The following is a 26,476-nucleotide window of genomic DNA, read 5'->3' on the forward strand; positions in this document are numbered from 1 at the left end:
TAATCAGATGATATACTTTCAATGTCACTATCATTGACTCCTACAACATTAAAGTTCACAGGGCTAGTTTCAGGTGAGTGCACTTCTGGGATTGTTTTTCGTGTTGGATGACTGTTCACTATCATAGAGTTGTGGACCGAATCCGGAGTCTGGGCTGGGACTGCATCTAGGCCTACTCGTAGTCTCTCACCAGTCATCTTAGAGTTGATCCTGTCGCCATCAATTTTAGTCCGCTTTGTGACCTGCGTCAGTAGATGATTTGCCAACACCGCCTTTCCTCGTCTGTTTAGATGAAGACCATGTTTGGCGAAATGCCATCTCTTGAGAAAGCAGTTTATATCTTTGAAGCTAAGACCGAGTTCACCTTTGTAATCATTCGAAAGTCTTTGATAAGATGGAGTTAGCATGAAAGATACTTTTGTTGAGTTCAGGTTCATCGTATCTGTGAGGAATACTGCAAACATGAATGTTAGTTTTTAGCTTGAATCTCAAAAGTGTTTCTAATCCCTGAAGTACTGTCAATTGATAAGGTTCATTACGATGACAATCATTGGTTCCCCCCATCAGTATAACAGTGTCCTTCTCTGTGAAATCACTAATAAAATTAAAACCGTCTTGAACTATGTGTTTGAGTTTTGCTCCTGGTTTCGAATATACAAAAATGTCAAATTCATCTCCTAGATTTGTCAGGTATCTACTTAGCTCTTTCCCTTGACTATCAGATAAAACTGTCAATCTTTTCTTCTTCCTTTCTGTAAATAGTTTTTTAGCCTCATTTTTGCTTTCCTTGATATCTAATTGTTTTCTTTTTTGTTTCGGTTCACTGGCGTTGTGTCTGCACACAGGTGGCCCTCCGTTCCCATCATGCATTCATTTACATACGACCCACATGCAGAAACTGACGAATCCTCCGTAGAAAGCAGGGCAAATCTATTTTTCACTGGAATAGCATTCGACTCTCTATGAAGGGTTTTAGATTTGTTCGTAATTCTAGGCCTAATAAAATCGTTTTGAGGATGGTTTATACTAAGATTATTGAAATCATTTCGTCGTCCCATTAAATTATTTTGATTATTCATTTCGTCAATTATCGCAGTTTTGTTTAATAGATCCTCTTTCAAAATTTTTATTTCCGTCTCAAGAACCTCAATACTAATTTTCAACATTTTATTCTCTTTCTCAGCCCACTCCTCATACACTAAAGAGTCCTCAAAATTTTCCTTTCTTTTATTCTTCTCTTCTTTCAGAAGCCTACCCATCGATTCATTTTCATCTGATATATCTGTGAGCGTTTTTCTTAGGTCACTATTGTCTGAAATTACATTGTCCAACTTATTTAGCACTTCAATAATATGCGGTATTACGTCAGCGACAACATTTTCCGTTGATATATCTGCAATACTCGCAAGTGAACTTCTGATATTTATAGCGAAATCAATCACCAAGTCGTTGCACAGTTCGTTTTTTAAATCACTGAGTTCCAACCTCTGTTCGTCACTATTTACTTTTTCGCGTCTAATTTGGGTCACTAAGCGTTCATTCATTTTGAAATTCAAAAATTGCGCTTAGATCGTTGCTAGGATACCGGTGTAAACAAACGATAATGTCAACAGGTGATAGTCAAACGCTCTAGCGCCGGTAGGAGGCTAAACTTTAATTTTTATCTTATCGCACCAAGTTTATTGTTAAATCTTCGTTGACTGCTTGCCGGCAATATGATCACAACACGCTCAGAGGTAGACGTTGTTCATCAAACATGCACAAGATTGTAACAAAATTCACGTCACTTTACCGTTAATGCAATGTTCATCTGGCACAAAGAGTGAGGTTAAAATCTAGACAAGTTAACAAATCGTTCACGAAAAGAAAATCATACGGCCAGCGAAACTGTTTCAGTTTTCCCTGGGAAAACCCTATTTCATATTTTTCGTAAAACAGCACTTAATAACTTCGAACGTAAGTAAAATTAGTTTAATTGAAAATATTAGAGAACAGATCAAACTACGTATTATTACAGGCAGATCAGGCCTGCCAATCCCATATATATGAAAGGAAGTTCTCCCTCCCGCACAACATACATTGATGTATGAAGTTATAGCTTTCTAATTTAAGACAATAAGTTATCCGCCTTTAAACAAAAAGCAGCATGCCGTGAGATCTAGCCAGCACGTGCCACAATCCTCAAATATTTTTTTTCTAAATTCCATCTATGTACAAGACTCTCTCTATATTTTCACATGTCATGCACAGAAATCAGTAATAATTAAGGCGGATCAAGTCACTCTGCTTGCCTCCATTTTCAATATTGGATCTTTATTTTTCCTCCTCCTTCACACCACACTGGACAGTTTGTTTAGTGGAAGAGGCTCTTTATCATCTGTATTCATTTATTCGATAGTAACATTATTCACTTTGTGAAAAAAAGCTTAACTCTATCAAACGCAGCTTTTGAATCAATTAAGAATCATGTTTTTTTACTATTGCTATCTATTCATGAGACTAATGAGCAAATTTTATCGAACCTAACCTACTAAATAAAAATATTATACAGTGAAACTCTCACTAGAATCTCTTACTGCTAATGATAATATTATGTACTTAAATTATATAATAGTGATATAAAGCATGATTTTATTGTTTCACTCAATCACTGCTCTGCTTTTTCACTTGAAACCACTTGCACTACACTAATTCAAATGGGAGAAGCAATAAGATGAATTTTTCTCCACACTCAACTAGTAATATATTATACTGTGAAGTGTTATCGACTGTTTCAAACCCTTTTTTAAGCTCTGCCAAACTCTCATCCATTTCTCCTTTCTATACATTTTTTTATTCTTTTATACAACCACTTTAACAGAAGAATTAACAAAACTTATAGCTTTCTAATTAAAGACAATAATTACGTTATCCCCTTTCTTATGAAGCAGGAAATTAATCGATCTGGTGAAGACTACGGGAGTGGTTTCACTATTCAAAATACAGAGTGTCCCAGAAGTAAAGTGTCAAACTTCGGAAATAGGTTCTAAGGGTCAAAGCAAAGAGAAAATGTGGAATATTTTTTTCCTAAATCGCTTCGTTTACGAGATATTCGCCATTTTGTATTTTTAACAAAATCATTCTTATCTTCAAAGTTTTCAAACCGATCGCTATAGAAATCGGTAGGTATGTTCAAATAAGAGAGATGAACTGTAAAAAAAATATTCAACCTTGTCCAATTCAAAAATTCAAAATGGCGGCAATTTTAAACTTTCAATCCAAAATTGCGGGAGATCGGTGATAGAGAAATTTACGAAGAACAATTTTTTTCTGGAAATTTTATTTACCATCAGTCAAGACCAAAAAATGAGAATCGGACAAAGCACAAAAGAGATACTATGAAATGTGTGTTACAAGGCAGCAAAACATCAATTCATTGTAAATAGCAAGGAAGCCCACCAGTCTGTATAACATCAAATTATGATTTTTTCGTTTTCCAACAGTTCATCTCTTTCTTATTTCTATCCAGAAAAAATCATAATTTGATGTTAATACAGACTGGTAGGCTTCCTTAATATTTACAATGAATTGATGTTTTGCTGCCTTGCAACACACATTTCATAATATCTCTTTTATGCTTTTTCCGATTCTCATTTTTTGGTCTTGACTGATTGTAAATAAAATTTTCTGAAAAAAATTGTTCTTCGTAAATTTCTCTATCTATCACCGTTCTCCCGCAATTTTGGATTGAAAGTTTAAAATGGCCGCCATTTTGAATTTTCGAATTGGACAAAGTTGAATATTTTTCTTACTGTTCATCTCTCTTATTTGAGCATACTTACCGATTTCTATAGCGATCGGTTGGGAAAATTTGAAGATAAAAATGATTTTGTTAAAAATACAAAATGGCAAATATCTCGTAAACGGAGCGTTTTTGGAAAAAAATCCACATTTTCTCTTTGTTTTGACCCATAGAACCTATTCCCGAAGTTTGGCACTTTACTTTTGGGACATCCTGTATTATTCAACTAGTAGTTGTATGAACCAATGTACCTAGAGTACAAGGTAGTGGCCACGAAAAGATGCGCAGTAACATATCCGAACCAGCTGGTTGGTGTGACGTCATTGGTGCTCTATCTATTCTTCACATCTTTTCAATGTTAAATTGAACAACTTTGTAAGTCTTTTTCTCAAAAAGTAAATAACGTTCTACTACCATCGACATTTCCTACGATTCATACAATATTTACCTTCAATTTTTATAGAAATTCAATACTTTTGGAAGGCTGGATCTTTTAGAATGATCGATTTTGTAAGAGCCTGCATATCGAATACCTGTTGCTCTCTTATTGAAAATTAACATGCTTTCCCTGGCTCTTTTGTAATTCAATTACTCAATGCTAATGAATTTGATAAATCGATCTTTGAATAAGGGATTATAAACGTGAAAACATCAATTAAAGTATAATACTATTTCTCTCAAAATCCTTGATATCTTGTCTGCGTAGTCTACTGTATATTACATAGAATCAGTAGAACATCTTGCCGGTTCAACATCTTTAATCCTTTAGGAGTGCACTCTTAATTCAGTAAGAAGATAATATACACAAATCCACATACTTCAACGAGGTGATAGATGTGTGTTACGGTCATATACAATATTTATGCGTTGTTGGTTGGGCTTGAAAATTAAACTCGTATTGCTTGAAAATAGAATCGTATTTTAATATAACTTTAAAGTGAAAAAACACTCCCATTCTTTGGTGTGGCGACGACCGTTTCGTGCTGGTATTGCACAATCTCAAGCCAAACATGAACTCTGAGATTATATTTTCAATAGGCTTGAAAATGTGCAATACCAGCACGAAACGGTCGTCGCCACACCAAAGAATGTGAGTGTTTTTTCACTTTAAAGTTATATTAAAATACGATAGTAACAATATTTATCTCTATTTTTCTCGAGTAACTTTGTAAGTCTTTTTCTAAAAAAGTACATAACTTTCAAGTCCCATCGACATCTCCTACGATTTATACCAGATTTATCTTCATTTTTTTTTAGAAATTCATCACTTTTGAACTCCTAGATCTTCCAGAATGCTCGATAATGTAAGGGCATACCGGTTTGGAGATGGAGAACTCTCATTTGATACTACGAGAAGGGATACTCGTTGTAGGAATGAATAGATTTAATTTAGCAACATTTGAAAAGATGAATGGCTTCAAAGGTTTTCCACTGTAGATTTTTATTCAAAGTTTTAATATCCCAACAATTAAAAAGTTGATAAAAAGATACTGAATGTATTTCTCTGAATGTATAATATAGGCATATATTTCATTGTCACTGTCATTGTCAATCACTGTTCCATCATCATAATAATTAGGCTTGGCTTGAATACTTTAATAGTTATCTTGAGCTTTCTCGTTATTTATTACGTTGTACACATTTCCACATTTGAGCTGATCCTTTGTCTAATGTAATATTCTTCTGCAAACTCAACCAATATCTATCCTTCCAAAACTGATTCTAATACCAATCTGAATGCAGAAGACATAAAGGAAAAGCTAAGATTAATTTGATAAAAGTGAAATCAAGAGCGGTTGCAGAGAATAAAGGTTGTTAGTGCAGGGCATTCCATCAGTGATTTGGAAGGAGAATGTGGATGATCAATGGATGAAGATGGTAAGCGCACCACTTTCCTTCCTTATCCTTCAAATATGTTGTTTAGACTGCACTTCATAACACATGAAATTAATCTCAGCTATTATTGTTCACATTAAAGAATTTTGGGAACTATGTAGCTTGTAGAGTGACACTCATATGTATCTCATTTACCCAAAACATGTTATTCACCACCTTTATCCACTAATTCACTTAACATCAATAATTTTTATAAATTGTTAACAGAAAAAGACTAACCATTTCTATGTAAGATTCATATAAAAAAAGATTGAAAAAACATATTTTGGAAATTTATCATTCTTTCTAAAGCCTGCATTGTCTCCACGTCATTGATAAGAAGATATTTAATGATTTTGTTTGTTATAAACAATCGATTGGATTGATCAACAATTAAATGTCAATTGAATTTTCGATAAAGAACTTTGGATTCAAAATTATTTCTACTCAGTGACCAAGGCACAATCTAGAAACATAATTTTTATCACATATACATCACTCACACGCTATGTGATAGAAAGCCCCAATATGGAACAAATGAGAGTTTGGGGTGATAGTATAACACTCACATCATAAATGCATTATAAACTGAATAAATTGCAATTTGAAAAAAATATCTTTAAATATGCCCAAGAGATAGTTTCCTATCTCTCCGGTTATAGGAAAATAATGTGGAGATTGAAAAGAATTGGAATTTACCACACATTTTCCTGTTTTAAGTGTATGAGAGTTCAATTTGTAGAATAGAAATGCCCTCTGAGTTGGTTGAAGAGGTTGTCATCCTTTCGTAGTCTTTCAAACAGGCATTCAACCAATCACTTGTCCCATTGAGTTGAGTTTATTAGAAAGAATATATTGTAGGATACTCATAGTATGAATTCATATTCATACGTATACTTTTCAATTTATGATTCATTTTTATCAAATACATTATTATTGGATCATGAAGAGTTAGTTTTCCCTTTCACAAATAAAGAATGAGAGTTTTACAATAAGAGAACAAGTATCAATTGAGAATTCCTCTTACAAATGATAAATGAGAAATATGTGTTTCACAATACGAGAGCAAGACATATTCAATACAATTCTCAATTATTGAGAATTCCCCACGCGGTATGCATGCTTTAATAATATATATTCGCCCTTATATTTTGTTTTAGTTTCCAATTAGAGAGATTCAACCAGAAAACTATTTCCTGATCAAGTATGTGAAAGCCATAATTTACCTGAAAAAAGAGATCCTCCCAAGGGATTAGGCAAGATATTCCATTGATATAGTTTACAGTACACAGACAAGATAAGGGATTGTGAGAGAAATAATATTATAGTGCAATCAATGTTTTCATTTTTTTAATCCCTTCGACAAAGGTCGATTTATCAAATTCATTAGCATTGAGTAATTGAATTACAAGAGAGCCAGGGAAAGCATGTTAATTTTCAATAAGAGAGCAACAGGTATTCGATGTGCATGCTCTTACAAAATCGATCATTCTGAAAGATCCAGCCTTCCAAAAGTATTGTATTTCTAGAAAAATTTAAGATAAATATTGTATGAATCGTAGGAGATGTCGATGGGAGTAGAAAGTTATTTACTTTTTGAGAAAAAGACTTACAAAGTTGTTTAATTTAACATTGAAAAGATAGGAAGAATAGATATTTAGAGCACCAATGACGTCACACCGATCATCTGACACTGATCATTAAAAGATCGAGATGCGCGTGGCCAGTACCTTCTATTCTGGGTACCTTGGTATAAACAGAGGACATTGTGCAGTTACCCAGAGTATCCAGTTATCCGCGCAGTTAACCACAGCCTCATCTAATCAAATGTCATGCTCTAGGACGAATGGCAATGTTGTGGAATAATGCTGTCAACTGGTCAGCCCGAGTTGGAAACAATGAAAAATTGAAAGAAATAGTTAGTTCAAATTGAAAAAGTTGCATTGAGTTAATTAGATGCATCATTGCATCCATGTCCTTTATCCATGACACTACTAACACACCAAAGTAGGTGGACTATACGCTATATTTGCTTATAGTAGTGAGACTAATTGAAACTTTCAACAGCAATTGGAAGCAACGGTGTAAGGAGGACAATTTGAAGAGAATCTCACTATAGAAGCATTCTATCTCTATGATACAGAATACTTTTTCAAAAATAAAAAAACTAAATTTGGGAAAGAAAGATGATAAGAGAGAAGAAAGAGAGATGATAGAAGTAGGGCGAAGTTCCCCCGGCCAAGATGCGGTCATCACACAGCCTGACCACGTGAATGCCGCTATCCTCCACGTTGGCAAACCGGTTCATCAGGTTCATTGAGCGCAGGTGCCACAGCGACAGGTAGGGACCTCCGCCGCACACCTACAAAATCAACAAAATTATTTAAAATTCAATTCTCCATTCCCAAAATAGAAACACTTTTAACCAAACAAAATATAATAAAAAAGAAAATATTTCCCCGCATTGACTATAGGGTGGGCCATCCACTGGAACCGATTTGATCCGAACTAGCATCTGCCGAAAACTACCGAACTCGTCCGAACGATCCCCCCAAAAAGAAAGGAATAGATGCTCGTCCATTGCAACAGATTCATACGGCTGTCTCCGGCCGATAAATTTTTTGATCCGAATTAAATGGGATTTTCCGGCTCTATCCGGCCGAACTAACTAGTCGAGACAACAACTAGTGTTATAAAGACTATTCGCTTGCGACAAGAATACGGCGTAATAGACTATTTACACTCAAAAAAGAAATATTGAAGATGAGTGGCGTGCGGAGTTCTGTTGTGAAGGGGGAACAGCTGATTGTTGAGGGACATATCTTCACGTGGGAGGCGGAGGATGGTCTGCGGTGTGGAAACGAGGATGGGCTGGAGAGATTGAATCGGATTCTGAAGATGGACTTTACTGAAATAATTAATAATGTTTCGAAGAAGGATGAACAATCTAATGAACGCTCAAATAAACAGTCTAATGAATAGGATAAGGTCGTCTGCCAGGTAAAAGGAATAAATGAATTAAGTGTGTTGGCTTATAATGTAGCGGGTCTTAGAGGGAAGGTGAGTTCAAATTATTTTCTTGATTTCCTAAAGAATTATGATATTTTTATTCTATGCGAAACGTTTGTCGAGGAGAAAGATTTTAATCGTTTAGAGGGCTATTTTCCAGGATATAATATATTTTGGGTGCCAGCAACTAGAACGTCAGGATTTGGTAGGGCAAAGGGAGGAATAATGATGGCTTATAGGTCTGTCTATAATAGGAGGGAAGCTTGTAAATTCACTTACTTAGAAGAGTGGCCAGTAATAACTCTTAAATGTGATAGATATGGAGAAATTCATATTATGTCAGTTTATCTAACGCCAGGAGAAAGCTGGAGTGCTGACTTTAACAAACTGAATGGATTCTTAGAAGGCAGAGAGATGGGTGAGAATTTAATATTGTTAGGAGATTTTAATGGACGCATAGGGAAATGTCAAATAATACCGGATGAAATTATGCAGAGAGATTGGGTGATAAATGTTGAACGAAATTCTAAAGATGAAAATTTGAATAGGAATGGGCGTAGAATACTCAATATGTGTGAGGAATTTAATATGTGTGTGTTAAACGGGAGGACAGCAACAGATGATAAGGGAGAATTTACCTATGTTACAAGTGTTGGATGCTCAGTTATCGATTTATGTTGTGTGACGATGAGTACACTAGCAGCTGTAAATAGTTTTGAAGTCCTGACTGAAAGTTTTTCTGACCATATGCCAATAGTAGTTCGATTGAAAGGAGACATTTCGAATTCAATAGGTGATAATTTAACGCTATTGCCCAAGCTGATTTGGTCAAAAGTAGATGCAACAGAGTACCGTAATAAGTTATCGCGGAGCAGCTGTGATGTTATCTTGTCACCCGATAGTAGTCAAGCCGCAGAAAAGATTATCAATATCGTTTATGAAGCAGCGGGTAACAATGCAAGAATTTCTAAGAGAGAAAATAAACATGCGAAACAGATATGGTTTGATTGGGAATGTGATAAAGCGAGAAAAAGAAGTTTTGCCTGTCTTAGACTTTTTAGGAGGGTGAATAGTCAGCAAGCTAGACAAATCTATGCAGAGGAAAACAAAAAGTACATTCAGTTGTGTAAAACTAAAAAAGCCGTGTATTATGATAATATTAGAAAATGCTTAGAAAATGTGCGCGACTCGAAACAGTTTTGGGACTCGGTGAAAAAGTTTAAAAGAACATCCTTCAAGTGTACAGGCCAGATAGATATTGGAAGCTGGGTCAAACATTTTAAAAACTTACTTTCCGTTGAAGTTGAGGCAGATAAAATAGCATATGCCATACCGTTCATAGAGGACGAAAAACTAGATGCAAAAATAACGAAAGAAGAACTGAATTTGGTATTGAAAAAGGCAAAATGTAATAAAGCTCCAGGCACTGACGGCATACCGGCAGAATTTTTCAAATCAGCTCCAGATCAATTCTTAAATTTGCTGCTCAATTTTTATAATTATATTTATGATACAGGATTGGTGCCTGACAATTTTTCGGAAGCGGTTATCTTCCCAATTCATAAAAAAGGTGATTTGAATGAAGTTGCTAATTACAGAGGCATACAATTCATCAATGCATTTGCAAAAATTTTCGCAGGAATTTTTCTGAATAGATTAAACGAATGGGTAGAAAAAAATGAAGTAATAAATGAGGAACAGGCGGGATTTAGAAAAGGATACAGTACAGTGGATAATATATTCAGTTTATACAGCATCATCAATTTGAAACTGAGGAGAAGGAAAGATAGAGTTTATTGCTTGTATGTTGACGTCAAGGCCGCTTTCGATAAAGTAGATCGTAATGCTTTAATTTATAAGTTGTTTCAGATTGGGTTGTCTAGCAAATTTTTGAGAATTGTCCAGAAATTATATGAGAATACACGGGCGTTTGTTTGGTGTAGAAATAGTCAAAATAAGAAGGATGGGCTGAGTAATGCATTCTATACAGAGAACGGATTAAAACAAGGCTGCTTGTTGTCCCCGATTTTATTCACCCTGTTTATTAATGATATTTTTGATAATATGGAAGAAGGGATATGGGTGGACGAGTTGAATATTAAAGGACTTATGTATGCCGATGATTTGATTCTGATTGCATCCACGCCGAAAGCATTACAAAAAATGATAATATGTTTGAAACATTACTGTGAGACGTGGGGACTTACAATCAATACCGACAAAACTAAGATAATGGTGATGAGAAGGGGAGGGAGACTGGCCCATCATGAGAGGTGGTACTGGGGAGAAGAGCGGATCGGAGTTGTAAACAAGTACAAATATCTAGGCGTAACATTCACTCCTCAGTTGGCGTTCAGTGAGCATGTCAGAGAGAGAGTGTCAGTGGCAAAGTTTGCATTGAATAATGTGTGGAATAGTTTTGTGGCCCAAAATGAAATAAACATCGAGAGTAAGTGGGTAATGTTTGATGCGGTGGTAAGAGCTCTTGTGAGCTATGGTGGTCAGGTGTGGGGATATAAGCAATTTGAAGAAATAGAACGGTTACACAGAGCCTTTATCAAGAAATTATTTTCGTTACCGCAATCAACACCCAATTATATCATCTATTTGGAAGTCAATAAGTATAATTTACACCATTATTTGTTTGAGATGCATTACAGCTATATTATAAGAACCCTTTCTTTGCGACCAAACAGGCTGCCACGAAAACTTGCTCAGAAAATGTTTGAACAGAAAGTAGAATGGTATAAAGTGTGGAAAGAGCAGGCTGAAAAATATAACATTGAATTGCCAAGATGGGAGGAAGGAATGCGGGATGTACTAAGGCAAAGTTTGAATAATATTAACGAATGTATAAAAAACGAATGTAGAGAGAAATGGAGAGAAAGAGCAAGGCAATCTGTAAATTATACTGTCTATTCAAGTTTGAACCCAATCACCGAACACAATAATTATATAGGAGCCAATCTCACCCGCAATGAGAAGTCAATCATATTCAGATCAAGGGGAGGTCTATGGTACTTGAATAGTAGTGTGGGAAGAGAGGGAATTCAGACCATATGTACGTTATGCAATAGGAGGGAAAGGGAGGATACAATGCATTTTATCGGAAGGTGTCCAGTACTAGCAGAGATAAGAGGAGCGCATTTAGGCGATAGAGAGCTATCAGAGGATCAGGTGGTAGGGTTTTTGAATGGTAGTGATTGGAGGGCGCTGATAGGTTTTGTGAGGAATGCTTGGGCTTACAGAAAAATGCTAATACAGGAATATAATACTTGATGGTTTCACTGCTTTTCTTTTTTTACTCCTGCATATGTAGTATAATGTAATTTCATATGTAATACTTTTGTTGCCATGATCTCTTTGGTTGATTGATTCCAAAATTGTTTAGAATTTAGAATTTTTCAAATTGGATAAAATTCAATTTCAAATACTTGCATGTAAATTTTAAATCAATAAAATAGCTCAACTTGGCAGACGACCAACAGGTCATGTCATAATATATATTATATTTGTGTAATCATCAAATTATTATTGATTGAATGTCATGTTATGCTGTTTCTTGTATCAATAAATATATTTTCTATTCTATTCTATTCTAACTAGTGTTCCTGACCTAAAATTGTTCCACAGTCTTGTTTGTTTTTTGAAGTTGTTCTGTGTCATAAAGATGTTTTACAAGCATTATTCTATTGCAATGACTGAAAATTCAACACATCATCATACTCTATAATTTATTGTGTCATAGCGTTCATCCTCAAATAACCCTCCAAAGTCATCCATACAATATCATTTTAAGTTTTTAAGATATTTTGTTTTTAAGTTTTTGATATTTAGTTAATAAATGAATATTTAATGATGATTTTTATCAGTTATTTTAATGTGTTAGGGTAATTATGAGTTAATCTATTTTGTTTCTAACAAAAAACTAAGAGAAGAAAAACTGAATTAGAAAGTAGAAATAATTGTGTTATAATAATATTGATATTGTGATTGTGAAATGTAATAAATAAATGAATAGATAGTGTGACATCTTAAAATTATTGAGACTATGAAATAAAATAAATCTAAGTAATAGAATATATTATTATTGTCAAAGGCTAGGAAGAGTATCAAATGTACTGTTACCAGATAGCAATGAAGATTACACTTATCAACAGCTGTGACTGAGATAAGAGCACTGTTATATACGGCATATTTTGGAAGAATTATTTATTGAAAATTATAATATATTGCAAATAATTTGTAAATTGTTTATAGTCAACCATCAAATTTGGAGGTTACAACTTTGTTTATTTTAGTGAACAGCTGTTTTGAATGCAGTCAAGAAATTAGTCAAAATGAATTATTCGTACTGCTGAACTTACGTTTCAAAACGATGATATAATTACATCTAAAAATCAATAATTATTGTAATAAGGATAAGAGTTTCAAAATAAAAAAATATATTTATTATTGTTAAAATAATTTATTAATGAAAATATACAACATGTTATATATTATAAAAGCGAGCATGGTCATGATACAAGCATTATCCTTGATAAGAATTGTAATAATAGTTTTTTGTTATTTATTAATGTAATAAGAATCTTTTGTATGAAATATTAATATTATAGAATCAACCGCATGGACCGATGTAAAAATCTATGTAGGCCAATAATAGGTCAGAAAAATGACACCAAAAAGGGATGATATTCAAACATGATATTCTATTTTTGTTATCAGCAACTAGAGAAGGCTTTATCATATGCGGTAACACATTATATGTTGAATAAGGAGAAATATGAAGAGAATTTAATTACTAATAAAAGGCAGATAATTTAAGTTTATTTATTGTAAAGCAAGAACTATTCTCTTACTCATCTATGACGTGATGTATATGTCATACTATTTCCAGCAATAGCAAATTAAGTAAGAAGGAACTGCTCAGCAAGAGTTTTTCGAGAAGAGAGACACTACTTCTCTTTCAATGCCTTCACTGTAAAGACCTTGTTCTCAAAAGTTACCATTTTTCTAGTGAGATTCTTATTTGTTAAATTTATGTATTTAAATTGTTAGCCTATACCTGAGGCAATATTATTCGTTATATTTGTAAAATTATTCTATCAATTGATTACTTCCATGAATCTAAATTTTATTATTCATTTTTTTATTAGTGAAGGAAATAATTAATTTATAAAGAAAATCTCCCATGTGCTGAAGATTGAAGTTTGGACGAACCATCGAATCGAAATTAATTCAAAGAAACTACCATACCAAGAAGGATCACGTGAGTTTTCTTTTTTATTTTATGGGGCCCCACCCTTCGCTTCGAAAAGTACAAAAATTACTTCCATTTTACTTCGCTAAATAAACTGGCTAGTCAATGTGCTATTAAGATAAGTGTACTGATTTATAATTGTAAGTTTTGTGGTCGTTTAACTGTCCTTATCTGCCTGAACCACGACCCTGATTAATTTTCACATATTGTAATATTTTCTAGTTAAATCATTTGGAATTATAATTTATCTTTCTGAATTTTTAAACTTTGTAAAAACAACGTGCATGATAGCCCAGCATCATAGCACCAATTCAAATAAGCCTGTCAGCAGAAAATTATTCAAAACCTGTTTATTGAATCTTGAAACTGTACTGTTTATTAATTATTATTACTGCTCATTATATTTAAAATTTTATACTTCACTTCCTGAGTTCGATTATTTCTTTAGCCCTTCAGATTTTGTGTTTCGCACGTTTGTACTTGTTAAGCACCGATCAAAAACAATCATTGAAATAATTGATCCAAATCTGGTTCAAGGAACAGATCTAAGTGGAGGTATTAAGTGGGGTCAGATCGAGATCATATGTTCTCAGTCCTTACCTGCTAATATCTCAGCTTCTATCTGTGCCCTTCATCGACTTAGGAATAAAAGTTCCTACCACAGAGCAGAAACAGTTACAGCGTAAAGAATCATACAATAGAGCCTGAAACTTGGAAAGATTCTGTCCGCGAAGTATCTTCCGAACGGCATTTGGTATATCAAACCTAGCCTAGACCGTCGGAATTTATTAGTGGCGCAATCCCGCAAATTATATGCACCAAGTTCCTTGCTCGACCTGTTTGATTTTGTGCACTGTCCACAATAAAGGTAATAATTTAAGGTCTCTGAATCTGGTGTCTAGCAATTGCTACACTACGACGCATACTTGCAAAGAATATTATTCTCATAGAGATAGTCATTGAACAGATCAAGGGTGTGCAGGAGTTTGTGTCTCACGCGATTTGGACTATTAAATTAAATCTTATATTGCATCTCTCAGTCTGGTGTTCTGTAGAATTCATCCACATACTCATAAATTTGAGATTACAACACCGAGGATTGAGTGTAAGATTTTATTCCTGTGTGACGCCTCCGTCTGGGGCATTATTAAAGTCAAAAAAAAAAAAAAACAGGAACCCCCCAAGGAGCGTTACATAATTTTCTGACGCATCGTGAGGCATTTAAATAGGCCACCCCACAATAGATAAATGAATAATTGATAAATAGTAGGTATTTTCAAGTCAACGTTAGTAGACTGTCTACTAACTCTGCTTTCAAGTAGCTCATCGAAATCCATTCGATGGATGAAATCTCACAGACTTTGTAAACACACAAAGAAGAATCATTTTCGCTACTAACTAGCTTTCCACTTCACTTTCTGGCAACCAGCCAACTACTGAATTGGTCAGAGGGAAACGGTTCCAATGGACAACCGTATTCGGCCGAGTCGACGGCCGGCAGATTCGACCGATCCAAAGGCCGAACGGATCGGTTGAATACGGTTCCAGTGGACGGTTACCCTTAATCTGCTGAACAGACAGACAGATAGGATTAAATATCAATTTGGGTCTGCTGTAACTCTTTGTTAGAAGAAGTATTCATTCAGAAAATCTCTTCTAATTCAGAAGTTTTCTCCTGAGAAATATCACTTTTATAAGTCAATCATCTGACTAAAATTGTTGCCTTCCAGAATATCGGTCAAAACATAGTGGTGCGGCGAAGTCAGAGTGTATCAGAAAAGGTTGCTAAGAGTATTTTTATGTTTTTTGATGTATATATTTATTTATGTAAGTTATGTATTTTCGGCAATACACGATTTTCATAAAGGTAAAGGAAATTTTTATATTTTTAAGTATAAATCTTATTTATGTAAGTTATGTATTTTCGGCAATACACGATTTTCATAAAGGTAAAGGAAATTTTTGAATTTTGCGTCGATTACAAGGTTTTTTGAAATTTTGCATTTTATGGATGATATAAAAAGAAAAGGAGTCTCCTTCATACGTCAATATTACCGTAAAAATTCGACTATAGAATTATTCATCATAAATCAGCTGTCCAGTGTATTTTTAAATGCATGAAATCTATAACTCGAAGTAGCATAGTATTTTCCCCGACTTTTCTCTGTTTTGAAATCGGTAAGCTTTTGATGATACTAGCATAGTTGTTTACAACAAATTATTAGCATTGTCGATACAGCAACCCAAACAGCTATTAGCCGTTTACACACCGATATCTCGCCGACAAGACAGGACAGTATTCACTCTGATGGACAGTATTAGAAGCTGTTGTTTATAACTGCGCGATGTCTACTGTTCATAGAACTACTAGTTTTAACACTCTCCGCTACCTTCTCTGATGCGCTCTATTTTATAGTTTATTATGTTTTCACCTTAAGAGGAAGTGCATAAGAGTTTCTAATCTCTAAGGCGAGTTTCACCAAATCCATGTTAACGCTTTGCTTAGTAATCTCCAATTAACACTAACTGATGACTTTAACGAAAGATTAAGAAATTTGATTTCACCAACGTAAACTAATGTTACTTTACGAAACGACAGATTAGAGTGGATCAGGGTGGCAGTGCGCCGCCATGACACATGTAAAACCTAACCTAGAAAATCCAACTAGATTCCGAAACCACAAGTTTTGTTCATCAACTTGAGTGGAGATTAGCCTACAAATTTTAGTATCTAATTAATAATAATTATAGTGCAGTTTTTTTAGTTGTATGATTTATGAAATTTAATTTAGGTTGTAGTGTTTTAATAATTGTTCTATAGATTGTTTTTTTTAAATAAATAAGTAAAACTTCAAATTTCACAGGATGTCTTCTAGCCATTCTGTCAATGTTGTGTTGCCTAAAGCTATTAAAAGAAGAAGGGACCCAACATTCATGAACAGTGAAAGAACGCATCTTATTGAAAAATAAGTCGATTTCGTCCAAATTATGAAAATCATGAACCTTTCTCTTATCCATCTAGGTCTAGCTCTCAAATGCCAATTTGTATGCTCTTCTTTTAGCATTTGGCCTTTCCATATTGAAACAACAATATAAAATATAATATGATAAATATAATATAAAATATTCGTAAAAGCCAGGAATAAATATTTAAACATAACTTCAACAAACTACTTTCAACAAGACAGTAAACAGAACGCCTCCATTTTTTATTAACGACAGATTATAGATGTTGACTGACCAAATTTGGCCGGTTAACTCTATAACAGCTCATTAGCTCTAACGGAGTGTGGTGAAACCCGATTTTGTCAGTTAAGGGCTAATTGGAGTTTACGCTTTCTCTAACGACAAGTTTAGTTCCTGGTGAAACCCGGCCTTAATGAAGTTTTTAATACAAACATCTGTTACTCAATTTGTTAAATGTAATATGTGATTTGTTTTAATTGTAGTAATTGTTATAGTATTCTAATTTTCAATGTAATTGTTTTTGATGAATACATTTTATTTTATTTCTGAAAATTAGCTTTCCGAATTACAATGTTAGTGAATTTTATGAAATGGAGGAAGGCCTACCAGCCAGTCATCATTGAAGCAGGCGTCGCCAATCCACTTGCCCAGATGCGGCCTGGCCAGCTGCTGGTTGGTGTGAGGCTCCAGTTGCGCTGTCCTCGAGCTCTGGCGCCAGTCCCACATGCATACTTTGCCGTCCTCGCCACTAGACACTATCTGCGAGCCACTGCAACAAAGTCAAAGTACACACCATACTTACACTTACAAGTGTAATCATTATAGCATAGAAGAGAGATGAATTTAAGAAATTAATTGAAAAGAGTTTTGATGATCTGTTAATTTTAATTATACAGTATCAAGTTGGATACGGCATCAATTTAGATATGGTATCCAATTGTATACGATATACAATTAGATACGGAACCGTGTGTTGTGTCAAGTTTAGTAAAACACTACATACTAATTTGATCTAAACAAAACATAACAGAACTAGTTTCATCTCAACACAACATATCACAATTCTACTTCGAAAAAACATAACAATGCACACAACACAACTAAAATTTGTTGGGCACACATGAAATATCTCTTGTGTTGCGTTTATTTTATTAATTATTTTGTAAGTTGATTTGTATTCATATTATGCATTGAGTTGAATTGTTTCTTACTTTATGTAAGTTAAATTTGAATCTTTATTTTTGTGTTATTAATTCCTCTTAGCAAATCCTTGCTTTCTCATTTTTACTCCTATCTTGTATTGCTCAGTGTAAAATAGATAACACTCAGACGACGATTTGTCACAGCTGCGCAATTTACTCACTCATGATTCTCACTATTTATTTAATCTACTCTACTTACTTAATTTCTATTCTATTGAATTGTCGATTTAAATAACTGTAAAATGTTAACAAATAATTTATTTTCTTCAGATGTTTACAATTTGTATAGGATACAGCTTTAGGCTTTATAAGCCTGTCAGCAGAAAATTATTCAAAACCTGTTTATTGAATCTTGAAACTGTACTGTTTATTAATTATTATTACTGCTCATTATATTTAAAATTTTATACTTCACTTCCTGAGTTCGATTATTTCTTTAGCCCTTCAGATTTTGTGTTTCGCACGTTTGTACTTGTTAAGCACCGATCAAAAACAATCATTGAAATAATTGATCCAAATCTGGTTCAAGGAACAGATCTAAGTGGAGGTATTAAGTGGGGTCAGATCGAGATCATATGTTCTCAGTCCTTACCTGCTAATATCTCAGCTTCTATCTGTGCCTTCATCGACTTAGGAATAAAAGTTCCTACCACAGAGCAGAAACAGTTACAGCGTAAAGAATCATACAATAGAGCCTGAAACTTGGAAAGATTCTGTCCGCGAAGTATCTTCCGAACGGCATTTGGTATATCAAACCTAGCCTAGACCGTCGGAATTTATTAGTGGCGCAATCCCGCAAATTATATGCACCAAGTTCCTTGCTCGACCTGTTTGATTTTGTGCACTGTCCACAATAAAGGTAATAATTTAAGGTCTCTGAATCTGGTGTCTAGCAATTGCTACACTACGACGCATACTTGCAAAGAATATTATTCTCATAGAGATAGTCATTGAACAGATCAAGGGTGTGCAGGAGTTTGTGTCTCACGCGATTTGGACTATTAAATTAAATCTTATATTGCATCTCTCAGTCTGGTGTTCTGTAGAATTCATCCACATACTCATAAATTTGAGATTACAACACCGAGGATTGAGTGTAAGATTTTATTCCTGTGTGACGCCTCCGTCTGGGGCATTATTAAAGTCAAAAAAAAAAAAAAACAGGAACCCCCCCAAGGAGCGTTACATAATTTTCTGACGCATCGTGAGGCATTTAAATAGGCCACCCCACAATAGATAAATGAATAATTGATAAATAGTAGGTATTTTCAAGTCAACGTTAGTAGACTGTCTACTAACTCTGCTTTCAAGTAGCTCATCGAAATCCATTCGATGGATGAAATCTCACAGACTTTGTAAACACACAAAGAAGAATCATTTTCGCTACTAACTAGCTTTCCACTTCACTTTCTGGCAACCAGCCAACTACTGAATTGGTCAGAGGGAAACGGTTCCAATGGACAACCGTATTCGGCCGAGTCGACGGCCGGCAGATTCGACCGATCCAAAGGCCGAACGGATCGGTTGAATACGGTTCCAGTGGACGGTTACCCTTAATCTGCTGAACAGACAGACAGATAGGATTAAATATCAATTTGGGTCTGCTGTAACTCTTTGTTAGAAGAAGTATTCATTCAGAAAATCTCTTCTAATTCAGAAGTTTTCTCCTGAGAAATATCACTTTTATAAGTCAATCATCTGACTAAAATTGTTGCCTTCCAGAATATCGGTCAAAACATAGTGGTGCGGCGAAGTCAGAGTGTATCAGAAAAGGTTGCTAAGAGTATTTTTAAGTATATATCTTATTTATGTAAGTTATGTATTTTCGGCAATACACGATTTTCATAAAGGTAAAGGAAATTTTTATATTTTTAAGTATAAATCTTATTTATGTAAGTTATGTATTTTCGGCAATACACGATTTTCATAAAGGTAAAGGAAATTTTTGAATTTTGCGTCGATTACAAGGTTTTTTGAAATTTTGCATTTTATGGATGATATAAAAAGAAAAGGAGTCTCCTTCATACGTCAATATTACCGTAAAAATTCGACTATAGAATTATTCATCATAAATCAGCTGTCCAGTGTATTTTAAATGCATGAAATCTATAACTCGAAGTAGCATAGTATTTTCCCCGACTTTTCTCTGTTTTGAAATCGGTAAGCTTTTGATGATACTAGCATAGTTGTTTACAACAAATTATTAGCATTGTCGATACAGCAACCCAAACAGCTATTAGCCGTTTACACACCGATATCTCGCCGACAAGACAGGACAGTATTCACTCTGATGGACAGTATTAGAAGCTGTTGTTTATAACTGCGCGATGTCTACTGTTCATAGAACTACTAGTTTTAACACTCTCCGCTACCTTCTCTGATGCGCTCTATTTTATAGTTTATTATGTTTTCACCTTAAGAGGAAGTGCATAAGAGTTTCTAATCTCTAAGGCGAGTTTCACCAAATCCATGTTAACGCTTTGCTTAGTAATCTCCAATTAACACTAACTGATGACTTTAACGAAAGATTAAGAAATTTGATTTCACCAACGTAAACTAATGTTACTTTACGAAACGACAGATTAGAGTGGATCAGGGTGGCAGTGCGCCGCCATGACACATGTAAAACCTAACCTAGAAAATCCAACTAGATTCCGAAACCACAAGTTTTGTTCATCAACTTGAGTGGAGATTAGCCTACAAATTTTAGTATCTAATTAATAATAATTATAGTGCAGTTTTTTTAGTTGTATGATTTATGAAATTTAATTTAGGTTGTAGTGTTTTAATAATTGTTCTATAGATTGTTTTTTTTAAATAAATAAGTAAAACTTCAAATTTCACAGGATGTCTTCTAGCCATTCTGTCAATGTTGTGTTGCCTAAAGCTATTAAAAGAAGAAGGGACCCAACATTCATGAACAGTGAAAGAACGCATCTTATTGAAAAATAAGTCGATTTCGTCCAAATTATGAAAATCATGAACCCTTTCTCTTATCCATCTAGGTCTAGCTCTCAAATGCCAATTTGTATGCTCTTCTTTTAGCATTTGGCCTTTCCATATTGAAACAACAATATAAAATATAATATGATAAATATAATATAAAATATTCGTAAAAGCCAGGAATAAATATTTAAACATAACTTCAACAAACTACTTTCAACAAGACAGTAAACAGAACGCCTCCATTTTTTATTAACGACAGATTATAGATGTTGACTGACCAAATTTGGCCGGTTAACTCTATAACAGCTCATTAGCTCTAACGGAGTGTGGTGAAACCCGATTTTGTCAGTTAAGGGCTAATTGGAGTTTACGCTTTCTCTAACGACAAGTTTAGTTCCTGGTGAAACCCGGCCTTAATGAAGTTTTTAATACAAACATCTGTTACTCAATTTGTTAAATGTAATATGTGATTTGTTTTAATTGTAGTAATTGTTATAGTATTCTAATTTTCAATGTAATTGTTTTTGATGAATACATTTTATTTTATTTCTGAAAATTAGCTTTCCGAATTACAATGTTAGTGAATTTTATGAAATGGAGGAAGGCCTACCAGCCAGTCATCATTGAAGCAGGCGTCGCCAATCCACTTGCCCAGATGCGGCCTGGCCAGCTGCTGGTTGGTGTGAGGCTCCAGTTGCGCTGTCCTCGAGCTCTGGCGCCAGTCCCACATGCATACTTTGCCGTCCTCGCCACTAGACACTATCTGCGAGCCACTGCAACAAAGTCAAAGTACACACCATACTTACACTTACAAGTGTAATCATTATAGCATAGAAGAGAGATGAATTTAAGAAATTAATTGAAAAGAGTTTTGATGATCTGTTAATTTTAATTATACAGTATCAAGTTGGATACGGCATCAATTTAGATATGGTATCCAATTGTATACGATATACAATTAGATACGGAACCGTGTGTTGTGTCAAGTTTAGTAAAACACTACATACTAATTTGATCTAAACAAAACATAACAGAACTAGTTTCATCTCAACACAACATATCACAATTCTACTTCGAAAAAACATAACAATGCACACAACACAACTAAAATTTGTTGGGCACACATGAAATATCTCTTGTGTTGCGTTTATTTTATTAATTATTTTGTAAGTTGATTTGTATTCATATTATGCATTGAGTTGAATTGTTTCTTACTTTATGTAAGTTAAATTTGAATCTTTATTTTTGTGTTATTAATTCCTCTTAGCAAATCCTTGCTTTCTCATTTTTACTCCTATCTTGTATTGCTCAGTGTAAAATAGATAACACTCAGACGACGATTTGTCACAGCTGCGCAATTTTACTCACTCATGATTCTCACTATTTATTTTAATCTACTCTACTTACTTAATTTCTATTCTATTGAATTGTCGATTTAAATAACTGTAAAATGTTAACAAATAATTTATTTTCTTCAGATGTTTACAATTTGTATAGGATACAGCTTTAGGCTTTATATGCCTGTAATTTTCTGTTGATTTCATGTAAATAAATAGGATACTTATGTCCTACGTCTACATAATTTAATGGTAAATTAGTTTTTCTTTTCAAATTCAATTTATTTGCCACAATGTTATACATTAGGTAACTTACAAAATGACATTCATTGAAAGCTATAGTCCAAGTTTATAAACCAATTTTTGGTAATACCTGAATTTCAAGGATTTGATGCATTTTTAAGTTCAGAATTCTCTGACACATGAATTTACATAGAACATTCAACATTATGTCAATAACGCAGGTTTTATTTACATAACTCAATCGAATCAATCTTACAGTGTTTTTAAACACTCAGGATGCATAGGACAAATGCAAATACTCTAATAATTAGAGTGATTTAAATTCTCAAGAGACGATTATAAACATTTAAACTGAAAAACTTTCTGGATTGCTTGGCATGTTATTTTTCAATTCGTTAACGTAGTTGAGGACTTAAATAGACTCTGGAGTTTAGAGATCATGTTAGACCCAGGAGTTTAAAAGGCTTATAAGTCCAGGTTGAAGGGCTTATGAGTCCAGGACTGGAATTAGATTCTCGCCTCTTTCCGAGTCAAGGATTTATAAAAATCGTTAAGTCCAGGACTTAAAACAGCATGATTTTAAACCCTCGACTGGGGTAGGGTTTAAATTCAAGTTCTAGACTTAACTGAGCAAACACAATTCAGTTATTGTTTTGGAGTACATAAAAAGCCAAATATATATGTCATGGAATACCTGAATTATTTGGATTAGTCCATCTAAATTCATAATTTATAGTTTGCAAGCTCATTCTGGAATAAAATTGTATCAGAATTATGCGTAAAAAACTAACCTCATTTTACGACTGTGACATAGCCTGTTGAAATGTTCAACAAAAATGTTCAAGCAAAATAATACAAGGATTGCCTTGGAATTTATATTCCAATCTGAATGTTATTAATCAATGTCATATTCAAAATATTAATAATAATAACAATAATAAATTATTACTCCAGTTTTTTCAAAACAAATACGTTTTCGAAGTCAATAGCCTAATGAAATTTCAATTCCAAAATCACTGGTTAGGATCAATGATCAATAATAGCATAACGAAAAATGAAATGTTTATTCATTCGCCTTTCAAAGGTTTTGCTTTGCATAGGCCTACAAAGAAATCGAAACGTATTTTTTTACAAAATAGTTTGCAGAGCATGCTCATTTGAATTGTCCTGCTGTAATCAGCTGTTTCCGTTTTGCTATAATGCCAACAATACAACAGCAAAATATTGTGAATTTCCCTCACGTTTACTGCGTTAAAGTCCTGGACTCAAGTAAGTCAGAACTTGATAGACTCCGGAGTTTAGAAGATAAAATCGTGACTCAAAAAGTCAATTTAGACCTGAGAGCTTATTTTTGTCGTGGACTCTGTAAGTGCAAAACTTATAGTTGCCAAGCTCCCAAGCCCGGCCCTTAATCTTGTTTAGGCTGTTTTTATTTTGAGAGTTTTATGATAATGTTGTTTTTGTTGTACTCACGATGCATATACGGAATGCACATAGTTGTCATGTCCGTCGAAGCTGTGCGTGCGCTTGCCCTGGCGCAGACTGAAGAGGTGCACCTTCTTGTCGCCGCAGCCAGCCACCAGTGTCTGGTCGCCGCTGTTCTCCACAATCGCCAGCGAATTCACGTCCGATTTATCCAGAGAATCTCTGCAAGCCAATAAACTCATTAGCTCTTCAAATAAAGTATGATAATTTTTACACTTGAAAATGGCTCTTGAAGGGTTGAAACTAGTTGTGTTGTGATAAATAAAAAGGTGCTTGATTGTTTCAATTATTTCAGTAGCCCTAAAAATGAAAGTGAGTGAATAAATAATATGAATATAGTATACGACATTGGCCGTTTTGACACTTACCGATTGTCGGCTGACACTGTGAGTCAGGTGAGGCCAGTGCCAAGTCTATTAGCGAAACGTACCTTTCTAGCTCTATTAGTATCATTATTATTATTCAAATATACAATTACCTAGTTTGTTGTTCCTAGCATTAAATGGCCGCTGGCAGTAGCCGCGTCTATTGTTCTTAACATAGTAACGATCCATTGTTTGTCTTCACAAAGTGATGAATTTATTTAGAATGAGGTAAGCTCAAAGCAAGTCCTCCCACCTGTACAAAGTAAACTTGACTATCTTATACTGATTGATTCATTGACGTGATAAAATATGTTCTATTACCTAATTATTATTTTTTATTTGTTGAAATATTTATATGAGAGTTTTTAAAAAGCTAGCAACATTTTAAATATTGATAATATTGTCATACGATGATCATTATAAATTATTATTGCGTTGAATAGTCCTTCCCTATCGACGGCTGAAAAGCATCTGTTGGTGAGAATTAGTCAACCAGAGGACAATAATTCCAAGTGTCGGCTAAAAATTTTTAAGAGTGAAAACGCCATTGTCGACCGTCATTCAGAATTGTTCTCCGATTGGCTGAGAAGCAGCTGTTGGTGAGAATTAGTCAATCAGAGGACCATTCTGAGTGTCGGCCGACAATCGGTAAGTGTGAAAACGGCAATTATAATTGTGAAAATGGCCAGTCATGACAATATCACAAATTATAGCAAGGGCGAATGAGGATTCAAATTTGTGCAACTTAGCATATAAAATTATAAAATTAATGGAAATAATTTAGACATTCTATCAAAGTGGAAGTGGTTAGCCAGTAGAGTAAATATAGCTCCAATGTTTTCAATTCGGTAGCATCGTCTAAGGCCCGATTTCACCAAACACCAAACCAACAGTTTAACGAAATGAAAACTGCTGTTTGGCGGCAACCGACAGAATCGAATTTCACCACACCCGTTAGGGTCACGTGACTTCGAAAACTCCAGTTCAAACTGACCGGCCAAGTTTGGTTATAACCTAAAAATGTTTTAGATTGCACTACCTACTGTCGCGTTTCTGTGTACTGCAATCGTAGAGAGCTGAATGTTAAGGTCACACACTAATGTATTGTCATTTCAAATGTTGTTAAATACTCAGTTGATTATATTGATATTTTTTCGAATTAGTTATAAGTTAGTTAGCTAATTCATTAGGCAGTAGTTTATTAAAATTGTTGAATTCGTTAACTATTTTCAACCACTCCAACTCTTTTAACTTATTTGAATAATATGTTTTCTTACATTCAATAATATTGAAAAAATTCTATTAGATCAATCAGAACTGTTCACATATATGCAGAGGCTCCCTCTAAACGTTTTTCCACTTACGTTTTCTCCATGAGTTTCTTATTAAGCTACCTATTATATATATCCAATTAAAACTAATTAACAGTAAAAAACGAATAATTTTTATAACAAATAATACCTATAAATAATTTACAACACTGGAAAAACTATTGAAACAAGAAAAAGGCAACTTATATATGTGAAGTTTTGAGTTACCTTTTTAATGACTGTTTGGTTTGCAAGGGCATTTTTCCAAGTGTATTGAAAAACATTAAGGTAATACTTGTACATTTAAATGCGTTAAAAAAACTTGAAGAATTTCAGACCATTATCAATTGTACCTGTGCTATCCAAAGTATTCAAGGCCATAATGCTAGACCAGATATGAAATCATTTTGAAAGCTTTGGTATTTTTACTGAAAAACAATCTGGCTTCAGGCTATGTAGAAATACTAGTAATGCAGTTACAAGTCTAGTAAATAGAGTTGTTGATTATTTGGATAAGGATATTTCTGTTAGCTTCAGGCTTCAGGTCATATGACATGTCTAAAGCTTTCGATACTGTTAAGCATAACATAGGCTACTTGGTAACAACCTTTGGTATTATGGCTGCAATTCTGAATCAATCAATCTGGTTATGTCATATTTGAAGGACCGCAACCAGTTTGTTTACAAGGTTGGTCA

At 34.1% G+C, this 26,476-nt stretch overlaps 2 protein-coding genes across 2 annotated transcripts in view; one reads left to right on the forward strand and one right to left on the reverse strand.

The window, feature by feature from the left end:
- Nucleotides 1–26,476, forward strand: part of LOC120354853 — a 347,717-nt gene that overhangs the window by 183,400 nt on the left and 137,841 nt on the right. The window lies entirely within an intron of this gene.
- The window catches only part of LOC120354854 (THO complex subunit 6 homolog), a 39,315-nt gene that overhangs the window by 4,573 nt on the left and 8,266 nt on the right, over nucleotides 1–26,476 (reverse strand). Inside the window, exons 3-5 of the mRNA XM_039442778.1 lie at nucleotides 24,094–24,267; nucleotides 21,651–21,813; nucleotides 7,857–8,018 (exon numbers count right to left, since the gene is read on the reverse strand). Coding sequence (XP_039298712.1) covers nucleotides 7,857–8,018; nucleotides 21,651–21,813; nucleotides 24,094–24,267 — 499 coding nt within the window. The remainder of the gene's footprint in view (nucleotides 1–7,856; nucleotides 8,019–21,650; nucleotides 21,814–24,093; nucleotides 24,268–26,476) is intronic.

The sequence above is a fragment of the Nilaparvata lugens genome, chromosome X (genome assembly GCF_014356525.2).
Source record: "Nilaparvata lugens isolate BPH chromosome X, ASM1435652v1, whole genome shotgun sequence".
Lineage (NCBI taxonomy): Eukaryota > Metazoa > Arthropoda > Insecta > Hemiptera > Delphacidae > Nilaparvata > Nilaparvata lugens.